This window comes from Montipora foliosa, chromosome 11 (assembly GCF_036669935.1).
Source record: "Montipora foliosa isolate CH-2021 chromosome 11, ASM3666993v2, whole genome shotgun sequence".
Taxonomy (NCBI): Eukaryota; Metazoa; Cnidaria; class Anthozoa; order Scleractinia; family Acroporidae; genus Montipora; species Montipora foliosa.
The window spans coordinates 6,256,617-6,269,116 of record NC_090879.1 but is presented as its reverse complement, the minus strand read 5'-3'; the positions used below and the strand labels follow the sequence as shown (position 1 = coordinate 6,269,116).

Genomic DNA, 12,500 nt, shown 5'->3' with positions numbered 1-12,500 from the left:
AGAGTTCTTGAGGGTGTTACGAAATAGCGAAAGAGATTTTGACTTACTGACAGACGAGGGCAAAAAATTACAAAGACGAGAGCCAGTGAATTTTATGGAATGTCATCTATATTGGGTAGTGGTAACAGAAGTGACATAAAAATGGCCATTACAAGACTGGGGAGTGGAGTAGGAGTAAAAAGAAGAGGCGAAAGTAATATCTTTATGATAAGATGGAGGTAATAATAGTCTGTGAGACCACTGATAAACAAACGAGAGTACCTGTAATGTGATATCATTCATGTCAAGTAGAGATATTTAAAAAGGGGTGCAGAATGGGATCTCGGTTCGGAGAAGGTTATCATTCTTATTGCTTTCTTTTGGATAACAAGTAATGGTGTTTGAAACGAGGGAATGTTAAGACCCAAACATGAACACCATAGATAAGAAAAGGATAAATAAGAGAGTAGTGGAGCATAATAAGAATATCTTGATTGACAAAATGTCTCACTTTTGACAAGATACCCACGGTCTTGGATAGTTTCAGACAAAGTCCATTTATGTGCTTTTCCATGTTAGATTCTTATCAAAAATTACACCCAAGTACTTAGCTGAGTCAACTTGTTTAGTACATTCATCATCAATTTTAACGCAGGTCAGGTTTAAGTTTGTTTGAGTGAAAGAGGATAAGGTTAGTTTTTGAGAAACTAAGCACTTAGCTATTGCACTTCATCCAGTCAGCAACAAATTTGAGTTCTTAATTTAGAGTTACTTCAAGTTGGTTAAGGTTTCTACTGGAGGTTAGTATGATCAGCAAATAAGTCAAATGTTAGTAGGCATGAGGAGTTTGGGAGGTCGTTTACATATAGTAAGAATAAAAGGGGTCCAAGAATGGATCCTTGGGGAACACCACAAATAACTGGCTGAGAAATTGAGTTATGACCATTAACAAACACATATTGCAGTCTGTGGGATAGATAAGATGCAAACCATTCAAGTGCATTACCTATTATTCTATAATGGTCGAGCTTAGTTAATAGGATTCTGAGATTAACCGTATTAAAGGCTTTTTTCAAATCAATGAATCTACCACAACCAAATTCGTTATTATCAATGGAGTGGCGGATAGATTCAGTGATCGAAATAAGTGCATGTATAGTAGAACAATTTTCCCTAAAACCAAACTGAAGTGGATAGAGAATCTTAAAATTTTCCAAGTATTTATAGAGATGATGATACATAGCTTTTTCAAAATTTTACTGAAATTAGAGAGGACAGAGATGGGTCTGTAATTATCTTTATGGCACTCATACTACCAATAAAACTCCATTGGATAAGAAGAGGTACTCTACCTTCCAGAAAAAAAAGAACGAGGATGAAGGAAATCCTGGGCCACCAAGGATTTTTTCTCCTGGAAAAATCGGCTGAAAGGCCACCAGCTTGCCGTGCAATAGCCGACTTTTTTTCACGACTAACTGCCCTGAGGCTTGGGGCCGACTATCCAAAAGCTTGCAACAAGCTTATCCTCTTTTTCAGATGTCCACTGCTCGAAAAGTCTCTTCGATCTCCGCCACGTTGGAAAATACACTTGCTCACGTGACTCTCTTGACACTTCCTAATTGGTTGCAGTGCGCGTGAAGCCTGACAAAATATCTTGGTCTACCGAACACTAGCTGACAAAGCCCGACAAGACATTTTCCCCGGGGGAGGGAGGGGGATAAAGGATAGGGGTCCTTGTTGCACCTTTTAGGGGTTAAAAAATTAGCAGGAGCTTTAGTGGCACCTTTTAGGGTGTTGAGCCAAAAATTATCACAGCAGACATTTGATAACTAGACCCTCCCTGAGGGTACACTGGGTTGCCTGTGGTACGTGCACCGTTCCAGACAATTTTTTCAAGTTGGGGGGTCATTAAGACCATTTAAGGGGTCACCCAGAAGTCATACCAGCAGAGGCCCTTTGGCTCACAGGTTCTCATACGTTCGTACGACGAAAAAAATCTGTCCTTGCGTAATATGTAGCTCTAACAGTGCACGATATTGTTTTGGTATTGTCTACCATTGTAGTGCCATGGTAGAAGCCTTGGGTAAATAGCCTGAGAAGACATGTGGTTACTAGACAAGGAATGAACCCAGAAAGATTGAAGAAAATAAATGGGAAGTGAGAAACATTGGCTTCTGGGCTGACATGTTGATAAACTTCTTTTCACCACAAGTTTAAGCGTGCCCTCTGAGCATCTGACAGCTTTTTATTATATCTCTCAGATAGTACGTGCGCTGTAATTGGCGAAAATTAGCGGGCCGTATTCTACAGTACGGCCCGCTGTACAGCCCGCTAAGTTTAAAATTTCGACAAAACATCATCTAGCGAGTTTTTCATGTCATTTCTGTTGCATAAACTTGTTCTGAAAACTGTTTGAATCTTACAAGCAACTATTTCAAACTTAACAGCCAAGAAGATTTAGTTTTTGGGATTTTGGCACGGCATTCTTTGTGGCAGTTGAACCTTCCGCTTCACTTAGACTACAATAGTTTCCTTGCCGCGCGCCGGTTAACCTCAGAGATATAATAAATATCTTACTAACCTAGTTTTCTCGGTCCGTACTGTAAGTTACGGATCTTCGTTTTTTCCCGTTGATTTATAGCTCTCGCGCTTCGCGCTTGGGCCATAAATCAACAGGAAAAAACTCGGTCCGTAACTCACAGTACGGACCTCGAACTCGGTTAGTAAGAGGTATGTAATACTAAAGTTTACTAAAGTCAAGCCCTCTCCGGCGGGATTAGTGTCTGGATGGGTGACCAAAAACGTATACGCCTTCGTAAAACAGAAGCATTGCACCGAAAATACTATTAACGCTAACAAATGCGAACTTAGCAAGGCACAGATTTTGTTAGCTTGCTTTATGCAAAAACAAATATTGATACACAGTTTTCAGAAAGAGCAGAAGGACGTTTCCAGGACGGTCGCTCGAGAATAACATATTTACGACATGAAAACAACATTAATTTTGAACCGTGAATATAGAATATAAACAGTTACGATCAGCGACAAACATTTTGGGAGATTTTTGCTACGTTCAATTTTGTTATTGTACATTTTGGCTGCACAAATAAATCGCAAAATCGAAAGTGACATCGCCGGAATTCAGCGGGCGCCGTGATTACTAGTAAGTTACCGCGGCATGTTTACTTGCCAAACAGTGAAGCATCTGTGTCAAATGATGGCAAGATACCGGGTTTTCGTAAGTTTCTTTTTCTGTCAAGTGTTATAAAGTTTGACAATAAATGAGTGAATTCAAAACAAAGATCACAATCGCCCACCATTGTTTCTGCAAAGTCAAAAATTTACTCTCCAAAACGAGGTTATTTATCACCAGGTAATTCCATCATTTTGGAAATAGCAGCTACTTTATTATTCACCGGCTTCACAATTTTTTGCTGATTTTGGGGCTCATTTTGTTGAAACTCAAGCACGCTTCCAACAGACCTGTTTATTTTCATGAAACCTTTCATGCTTACAGAGTTATACTAAAAATATCCTCCCGTATCACGTTTCAACCTTAAGCTCGAAAATTCAATACACAACATGATATTATAATTCACAAAGGCAGAAAATATCACAGAATCCTTTTCCAGCGAAACATTTTATTGAAACAAACAACATAAGATGCACTAAAACGCCGTTCACGTTGCAATGACTTTCCATTGCTGGTTAACGAGAATAACAAACTCACGAGGCAGAATGTATGTTTATATTTACCTGGCCCGGGTTGCTCGAAGCATGGTTAGCGCTAACTAGCGTTAAATACCATGGAAACCTAAAGGTTTTGATACCTCTTAACCAACGGTTAGCGCTAACCAGGCTTCGAGCAACCGGCCACTGAACGCTAACCTCATTTTGACACGAAAATACTTTACTATTGCCATAAAAACTATCCAGTTAAGCTCGCATATTATAAAACATGATGAATTCATAAAGGCCACCTTTTCCAGCGAACAATTTTTTGAAACAAACAACATATTTGCTCTTAGAGGCGAAAACCTCTTCCTATTTCATTGCGTGCGTGAAGACAAGAAACTCAATCGTGTCAAATTACCATGTACTTCAGGTTCAAACCCTTTCCTGCAGAACATTTTCCTTGAATAACAAGAAAATGCTTTACTATTGCCATAAAAACTATCCAGCACACATATCATAAAACATGATGAATTCATAAAGGCCACCTTTTCCAGCGAACAATCTTTTGAAACAAACAACATATTTGCTATTATTGCGTGTGCGTGAAGAGAAAAAACTCAATCGTGTCAAATATGCGCAATATTACAAAAATTTCAGGATCAAACCGTTTCCATGAAGAACCGTTTCCTTGAATAATGAATCACAAAATAGACGACAAGCTTTCTTTCAAATAATTCTTGGCTGTCACATTACCTGAAGACTGTGCAGAGATCCACTTAAGGTGTTCGATTCGTTCTCTGTCTTTGTTGAACCCATAAGTTACCAGAGAATTTTCCATTTGGTTTCAGTGTTCTACATAACAGCACACTTGGTAAATATTATTTTAGAAATGCAGCTTACATTGATTTCTGCTCGACGGGCGACAGATTGTTGTCGAAGTCCATTACTTGTCGCTTTTGAGATTCCAGGTGTTGGTTTTCACCGCCTGCGTAGTTTATCCAACTGACTTGTTTAAGGATCCAGTAAAACGGCATTCGTGTTACATGACTTTCGACGCCATTGCAGGCTAAGGTAATATTATTCTACTGTGTCCACCAGAGAAATCTACGCAGTTCCACTACCCTCTCGATCCTAAGAAGATACGCACAGAAGGCTCTATGCACAAAGATACCACTTACCAGGGGAGTGACAGGCAAGACTTTTACCGACACGGAAGAAAAGAAAAAAATAACACCGAACAAATGCCCTCCATTTCTAGACTGGGATTGCCTACGGCAACCCAGTGATAAATTATTTTTTAATTTTGTCTAGTTAAAACCTATAATTTGCTACCTCTTGGGGGTGAAAAAAATTTCATGCCACGCCCACAAGACAGGATCTTGATACCTCTTAGGGGTTCTTTTCAAAATTTTCGACGAGCACCCCCTGTCAGTAATGTGTTTAAATAAAATAATCATAAGTACAATTCAGTTTGCTAGTTGGTGAGACAAATCACAAGAAAGGGCACTTTATGAAAATTAATTTAATCATCCCAAAATGCAAAAAAAAAAACAAAACAAAAAAAAAAAAAAACAACAACAGGAAAAAAAGACATCACTGGCACGCTTTGAAAAAAATATTTTGCCATTATTAGGCAGCATTTCCATTTGAGTTTGAATTTGTCTTTTGTATCTGCCCCTTCCCTCTTCCATGTAGTGAGGAAAAAGATTAAAAACGCTCAAAACAAAACCATTATTAGGGCAGACTCTACGACCCTGTATCACCATGCACCTATGTTATGGTACTATGTAAAAAAAACACATGTCATTCAACAAAATGTGATAGATCCTATTGCAATGTAATTGTTTACCATAATTGTAGCAACAAGAGATCTACCCAATATTTTGTCTTGACATCCTTAAACAATGTCATGTACATGTGCCTGAAAACTAATTCATGGTGACCCCTATTAATTTTATTATGGAGGGTGAAAGCGGAATCATTTGACCTTCAATATTGGTGATTCCTGTCATTTTTTAGCCCAATGGATTCATGCTTCATTAACAATTTGTTATTTGTGATTCTTTTAACCATCTCTCGTAATTCATGATTCCCAAGCCTTGAACACAAATGTTCATCATTCCTTCTAATTTAACCACCCATAAGCACTGTGATTCATGATTCAGGATTCTGCTTTTACCCCCGATCACTATTGAGTTAAAGTAACACTTTCCAAAGTTAACAATTTCTCAGTAGTGTATTTAGAGCTACCTTTATGATTGGAAAATTTAAGGTGGCTTTAAATCCGCCTTCAATAATTTTTTTTAACCCAGAGAATTTTATCCTAGCCAGTTGATCACTTCCCAGCAATACAAAATGGGCATCATCTGGTTTGTTTTTCCTTTAAAAATTCCATGTGCATAAACTATGCATAAACTCTCCAGCCTCTGATCTCATTGATCCTATTATGATTTTCTGAAGAAAACCAAAAACGACTTTCATGAAGCCAAACATTTCAATCAATGTTCTTTCCATCTTATTCAGTTATTCATCTTAATTTTGGTTTTTGAATTCTGAATGCTACTACTCAATCCACCCTATGAATGCTACTACTCAATCCACCCTATTATGTAAGTGATCACATATCTGCAGCCACGTACAGTGCAGCATGTAGCCAAGAGGATACACAAGTGAGACTTCTAGGTGTTCAGCTGTTAATACATGTATGAATCACAATGTATTATAGACTTTATTCCAAAATGGCCACCATTTGAGTATTTTTGGTTTGATTGCAAATTGGCCCTTTTGGGCCTCATTCAAGGTTAAAAGAAGTTATTCTTTTCAATTTTACGATTAAAAGCGAGGCTACAAGGGCCACGTTTCAAGGAAACAAAGGAATACTAAAATGGCCGCCATTTTGGAACAAGGTGTATGATGGTTGTTTCATTATTAAAATTAATAAACACACCTTTCACTTCTCTAACTTCTGACTTCACCATTTCTGGATTAAAATAAGAAACAAGATAATAATTACCGCATTGTGCTTTATTGGTTAATAATAATAATAATAATAATAATAATAATAATAATAATAATAATAACTTTATTGTACACCACAAAACAAAGTATATAGGTGTTACAAGAATCTATTTGAGAGAAGTTGCTCTTTATCGTGTGAGTGCATTGACCTATACTTTCATCTTTATTTGAAACAGTCTGTTTTTTTTTTTTTTCGATGGGTCCATAGACCTGTACTTTTCAAAACAATTTGAAGGAAGTTCTTATTTTTTTCTCTGGGTCCACTGGGCTGTAAATGTCTCTCCTCTTTCTTCCAGTTTGCTGCAATTTCTGAAGTACATTTATGCTTTCTTATTATTTGTTTCCTTTCTACATTTGATAGTTCACATAAACATCTAAGAAATGAAATCTCATACTTTGTTTCAAAACAATTAAATTTACTTTGAATAATAGAACAAAAGAGATCAATAACAGAATCTACATTTGAAAAATACTTTTGTTACATTTTTTGGTTCAGATTACCACTGGTGCAAAAACGTGGTAACTCATCCTTTTGCTTTGCATACCACTGGAAAACACAACTAATGCAGTAGCTAGAAATTCACATCAAAAAGCCTGTGCTGCTTTCCTTATTATCCAAAATGGCAGTTTTAAGCTGTTGTTTACCGGGAACCACATTACAAGATAGATTTCCCTGACGTACATCTTGCTCTATGAATAACTTTTACATGACCAGCGGCCTACGTCTAATTTCTTTAGAAGATCAGAAATAAAAACATATTTTGCTGGAGTAACATTTCTGATAAATTGCTCTTCCATTCTCAATGATACTATCAACTGTTTGAGAGGTGCAACAGTTACAAGACTTTGAGGTGAAAAAACAAATAGAATAAAATGACACAGCAGAACATTCTTTGCAAGAACAAAAATAACCATCTTTTTTGTGCTCCTAGGGTCTAAAATCTTGGTTGCGAACATATAATGAATGAACAGTGCTTCCACTGTTGCTTTACATGTTAATAATGTTAACACATTTTAATCTCATAAGTAACAGATGTTTGCGCACATATATTCTGAAAATGTTGTACCAAATTCATTAATGAATCTATTTCAATTGAAGTACATCTTGCAAATGGGTCCCATACCTAATAAATCTCTGCCATGAGAATCAAAAATTTTAGATCTCCCATTAGGCAGACAGTATATTGCTACTGTGTAAAGTTCAACTGTTAAAATATATGCATGATAATTATCCACGAGCAAAGAATCAAAGGCAGCTAACATTGATATAACATAAGAAAAGTCTGCAATTAGAGGAAGTGCACTATTTAGCAAACCACTATAACTATCACTGTATGTCAACAGATAGTTACTGTAGCTTAAGTTATAAACATAACAGGCATAACAGGCAAATCTGTCAAAAATAGGAGTCCCTGTTTGCATGATTGTGACCAAGCTGAATACATATTATTCCCAATTTTTATAATTTGAACCAAGTCAGCTGAAGAGGTGATTGGATTCCTGAAATTTTAAACAAGTGCTGACAGAGACATTAATTGTCACACGTTGTGTGCCTGCATTTGCCGTACCAAAGACTTACCTTGACTGTATGGTGCGGCCATAGTTTTAGTTGGATCAAAAACGGCAGGTATTTTTTGCAGGTTGCAGGTTGCAGGTTGAAATTTAATTATAACTGGAAAACCCCTGGCACTTAAAAGAAAGGTAAAGCGATAGACTTACCGTGACTGTTATACGAATAGCTAACCTTAGGCCTAATTAGGCCTAAAGAAAATATTTTAGGCCTAAGGTTAGCTATTCATGTAACAGTCACGGTAAGTCTATCAGTGCCAGCGGTTTTCCAGTTATGATTAAATTTCAACCTGCAACCTGCAAAAACTACCTGCCGGCTCAACAATTCCTGGACCTGGGTTGTTTGTACGTCATTTGCGAGTCGAATTATAAACTCAGGAATGTAATAGCGATACAAATAGATCTTTGTAAAGCCACAGATGATTAATTTGTTACATTTCATAAATGTGAACCAAACTTTTTTGCCAATACTGGCAAATAAATGGCTTCTAAGTAAAACAAAAGTAAAACAGAAAACCAGAATTTCCCCTTGAAGCATTCTCTAAATTCCTTTGCCACCAAATAAACAGTCAGTGCATATCAACGACTAGTCTTTATTGTTGAAACAATTCCCCATTTTGACTTCGTCGCATGCCCATACTGTCAATAACAGTAGTTCTAAGAACAGCTCAGATTGCTAAAAGTCGGATCAGTTTTTCTCAGGTATTCTCAGTTTTGCTCAAAGCTGCTCTAAGGTTCTCAAACATCACTGGGAGATGAACGGCTTGTTGATGGAGATCAGTTTGCCTGACCTTTACAGTATGTCGATCCCCACTCTCGTGCAAAGTGTTTATTTGTAAAACAAATTAGAAAAAATATATAATTTTGTCTTTAATGCCAACAACTTCAATGTACCTTTGGCTCCATAATCGAAAAGGATTTATTCTAACAGTTCGATCCGTACAACCGCGACTACAATCACAAAGTTTGAACGGATGGACAGGTGCAATCAAGATGCGATGCTTCGGGGCTAAATTTAACTGGGATGAAAAAATTACCTGCAACACATACATTGTACATGCGCACATGCTTACATGTAGCCTGCTTGCAGGTGGTAATTTGTATTTTGGTCGCCATATCTGACAGGTGAAAGTCAGAAGATCTGGGACGAGTGGGGAATCCAAGTACACCACCTCCCAGAAAACTATTCTTTTCTCAAGACAAAAAGTCTAATCCTGTCCACCAGCGGACAGGTTTTCTAATTGGTCGAATAGGTGTCAACAGAACAATGATGTATTATTTGATCATCAGAGTTAATGAAGGAAGAGAAACCACAGATATGAAGCGAGTGATAAGTAGAGCATTGTCTTTCCTAACTTTTGAGAGGAAAAACTATTATTTTGAAGCCAGAACAGCTAGGAAACCGCTGTTATAAGTCCGCAAAGATTTTCACTGTATTTTTGAATTTTTGACAATTCAAACACTAAAAAAGTAATGGAATAATAACGGAAGAAACTGAAAGCTGATAATATTTTAAATAATTCTATTTTTTCAATAGAAATTAAATTAACTGCCTACAGTTGTATCTGATCCAACATACATGTACACCATGAACAGTTTGACCATTGTTGCGTGAACACTGTTTTCTCGCTGCTTGAAGTTGGCTTCACAGATTTTTCAAACTTTCCTTCTTGAACAAGAAATCGGAATGGGCAAAACCTACACTTATCGTTTGCTGCAGATTCTCCCAGTTTGCTTCCATTCTTTACTGCTTTTTTGGGTGCAAGTAGACACTCCTGAGCAAGTTTGTTTACAACTGCACGGTTAAGTGATTGACAGCTTTATTATGGTCTCTTAATTTATTGATCAATTATTGTGCTGTGACATGGAACAGAAAGCTCAACTGAAAGTGGGCAGCTACCGAGAAAAGACCAGTTTTACGGCAGGCGGTGCATTCCCCAATTCGTCCCAGATCTTCCGACTTTCCCCCGTCCAATATGGCGACCAAATGAAAGTACCCCCTGCAAGCAGGCTAGTGCACATACATAAGAACATATTAAATTTTTCAAAGAAACTTCCCTGGAGTCTTAGATGGGCAAACAAAATGTACCAGCTAAAATGGTCTATTCCCCTGCTTTAATACATCTTATAAGATTGACTTTTGTTATTAAATTTATGCAAAAAACTAACGCGGAGAGATTTCGACGTTTTGATGACATCCTGTCATCATTATCAAGAAAATGAAGAAAAAATTTTTTTAAGAAAATTTACATAAGTAAGTAGTCAAGAAAAGTAGTTTTTTCACTACTTACTCATGTAAATTTTCTTCAAAAAATTTTTTCTTCATTTTCTTGATAATGATGACAGGATGTCATCGAAACGTCGAAATCTCTCCGCGTTAGTTTTTCTCATAAATTTAATACATCTTCGCAAAAAAAATGTTAAACTCAGTCTTTTTTGAAATTCTTTCCTCCTTTCTACCGTAGGAGTTGATTTGAGCAAATTAACTTCATCCCTTTCACAGCTTTTATGTGCAGTTCCACATATTGAAAAAAAGATTTGTTTACGTACATTGTACAGTTTTGGTTCTAGCAAAAATAATTATAGTAAGTCAACATTTTCTGTAGTTTTTCAGGTTTCATCTTTTGGCAAGCAGAATTCTCTGAAAGCTGAACCCTCTGTATTGGCAATATGCACAAAACACCTTTAATTCACTAACTTCTAATGGCATTAACTCCTTTGAGATCAAGCATACCTTTCAGCTCATCAAGCTCCTGCTTGGTGTTATCATCATCCTTTTTCCACTGCTTTAGTAATTCTCGATAGTGCTCCTCAAAATCAGGATCCATGCACTCAGTCTTCAGTCGGCTGATCGCACTGGCATAAGTTTTTCCAGATGCAAGGGCTAGCAATGCATTACTTATATACTGCCATAACATATTGAATGTTGCATCATCAACAGACGCTTGGCTGGCATGAGCATAGACTTCATTTCTGTAATACTTGATTCTTGCTATGTTTGCCTCACAACTGTTATCACCAGGAAGAGGAAGCATGTCCCAGCTTCCAGTACTGGCAGGAGGACTGAAACCACACATATTTCGCAGCAATACCACCAGAAGCGTAGTGTCAAAGCTGGCTGATGACACAGATGAACAAACAGTTGGGTATAGCTTTCCCCACTGTGTGGGATTCAAAATTTTTCTCTTTCTCAGTGACAGCAATTTAGGGTAATGTGCTGAAGTATTTGACAAAATCTTGTGAAGATTAGCTGGAGAATGTATTCTGTCAAAGGTATCGCGAAGGGCCTGAGATCCTACATCCACTAAAAGACGGCACAAACGGCCATAGTTTGTGCTCTCTCTTGTTGAGGGAAAGACTGCTGGACCAGATGCCATGTCCCAATCTGTTGACCATATAAAATTAATGTGCAAACTGACTATGGTTCATTGTAATCGAATCATTCTATAACTGCATGCACGTAAGCAATGCAATATGGCATACAATAGGTGTAGCAATTAACTACAGACTGATTTAAGTGAAATTGGGAGGGCATAATTAACCATCCTGCACAAGAAGGATTAAGCAAAAAGGGATGTGTACCTGTTTAGGAAAAAAAACCCGATGGTACTGAGCCTACAGTACGCTTTACTTAACCTAATGACCCCTGGGAGTGAGACTTAAAAAAACAGATTTTACTGTGTCTGACGCCAGAAAATTGTTTACTCGTCAACTGGGGGACTGTCCTTGGGCACCTGAAGGGTCAATGGGTTAACAAGGTGTCAGAATCAATTTCTGCTAGAAACCACAGAACTACCTCGAAACCAAAACAGAATATAACACACCCTTGTTTTCAAAATCCTTCTCAATTTAGTTACATTATTGATCAACCTGCAACACAAGACTAAACAAGATTACCTTGAGCTCTCTATTGGTTATTGCTATGGGCCTTACTGTTCAAAAAAAGGGTCAAATTAGCCTTGGGTTAGTGCTACAAAACCAGTAAATTAACTTGAAGTTAAAACAGATGCCATTCAGAGAGTTGGCGTCCACATTTTTATCTTTATTTCTCGAGAGTTTTAACAGAAAAAGCAATTAAATCAATATAAGTGGCCGAGTGACCCACACTACAATATCTTTTCTCCTACCCTTACCATTCGGGAAACGAAACTCGACTTGTTTTTTTTAAATAATTTCATGTCAAAAATAGTTGATTGCAAGATTCAAATAGTTTCACAAGCTTATTTCACATAAACAACATTTAATGCCTTCGTACACCG

The 12,500-nt window shown here is 37.3% G+C and overlaps 1 protein-coding gene across 3 annotated transcripts in view; it reads right to left on the bottom strand.

Moving 5' to 3' along the window:
- The window catches only part of LOC137976442 (NLR family CARD domain-containing protein 3-like), a 405,642-nt gene that overhangs the window by 10,817 nt on the left and 382,325 nt on the right, over window positions 1-12,500 (bottom strand). Inside the window, exons 3-4 of one of the 3 annotated variants that reach the window (XM_068823794.1) lie at window positions 10,976-11,626; window positions 6,602-6,634 (exon numbers count right to left, since the gene is read on the bottom strand). The exons of 1 other annotated variant lie outside the window; for it this stretch is intronic. In XM_068823794.1, the coding sequence (XP_068679895.1) occupies window positions 6,602-6,634; window positions 10,976-11,618 (676 nt within the window). In that variant the 5' untranslated portion in view covers window positions 11,619-11,626. The remainder of the gene's footprint in view (window positions 1-6,601; window positions 6,635-10,975; window positions 11,627-12,500) is intronic. One more of the 3 variants, XM_068823791.1, reaches the window with a different exon arrangement.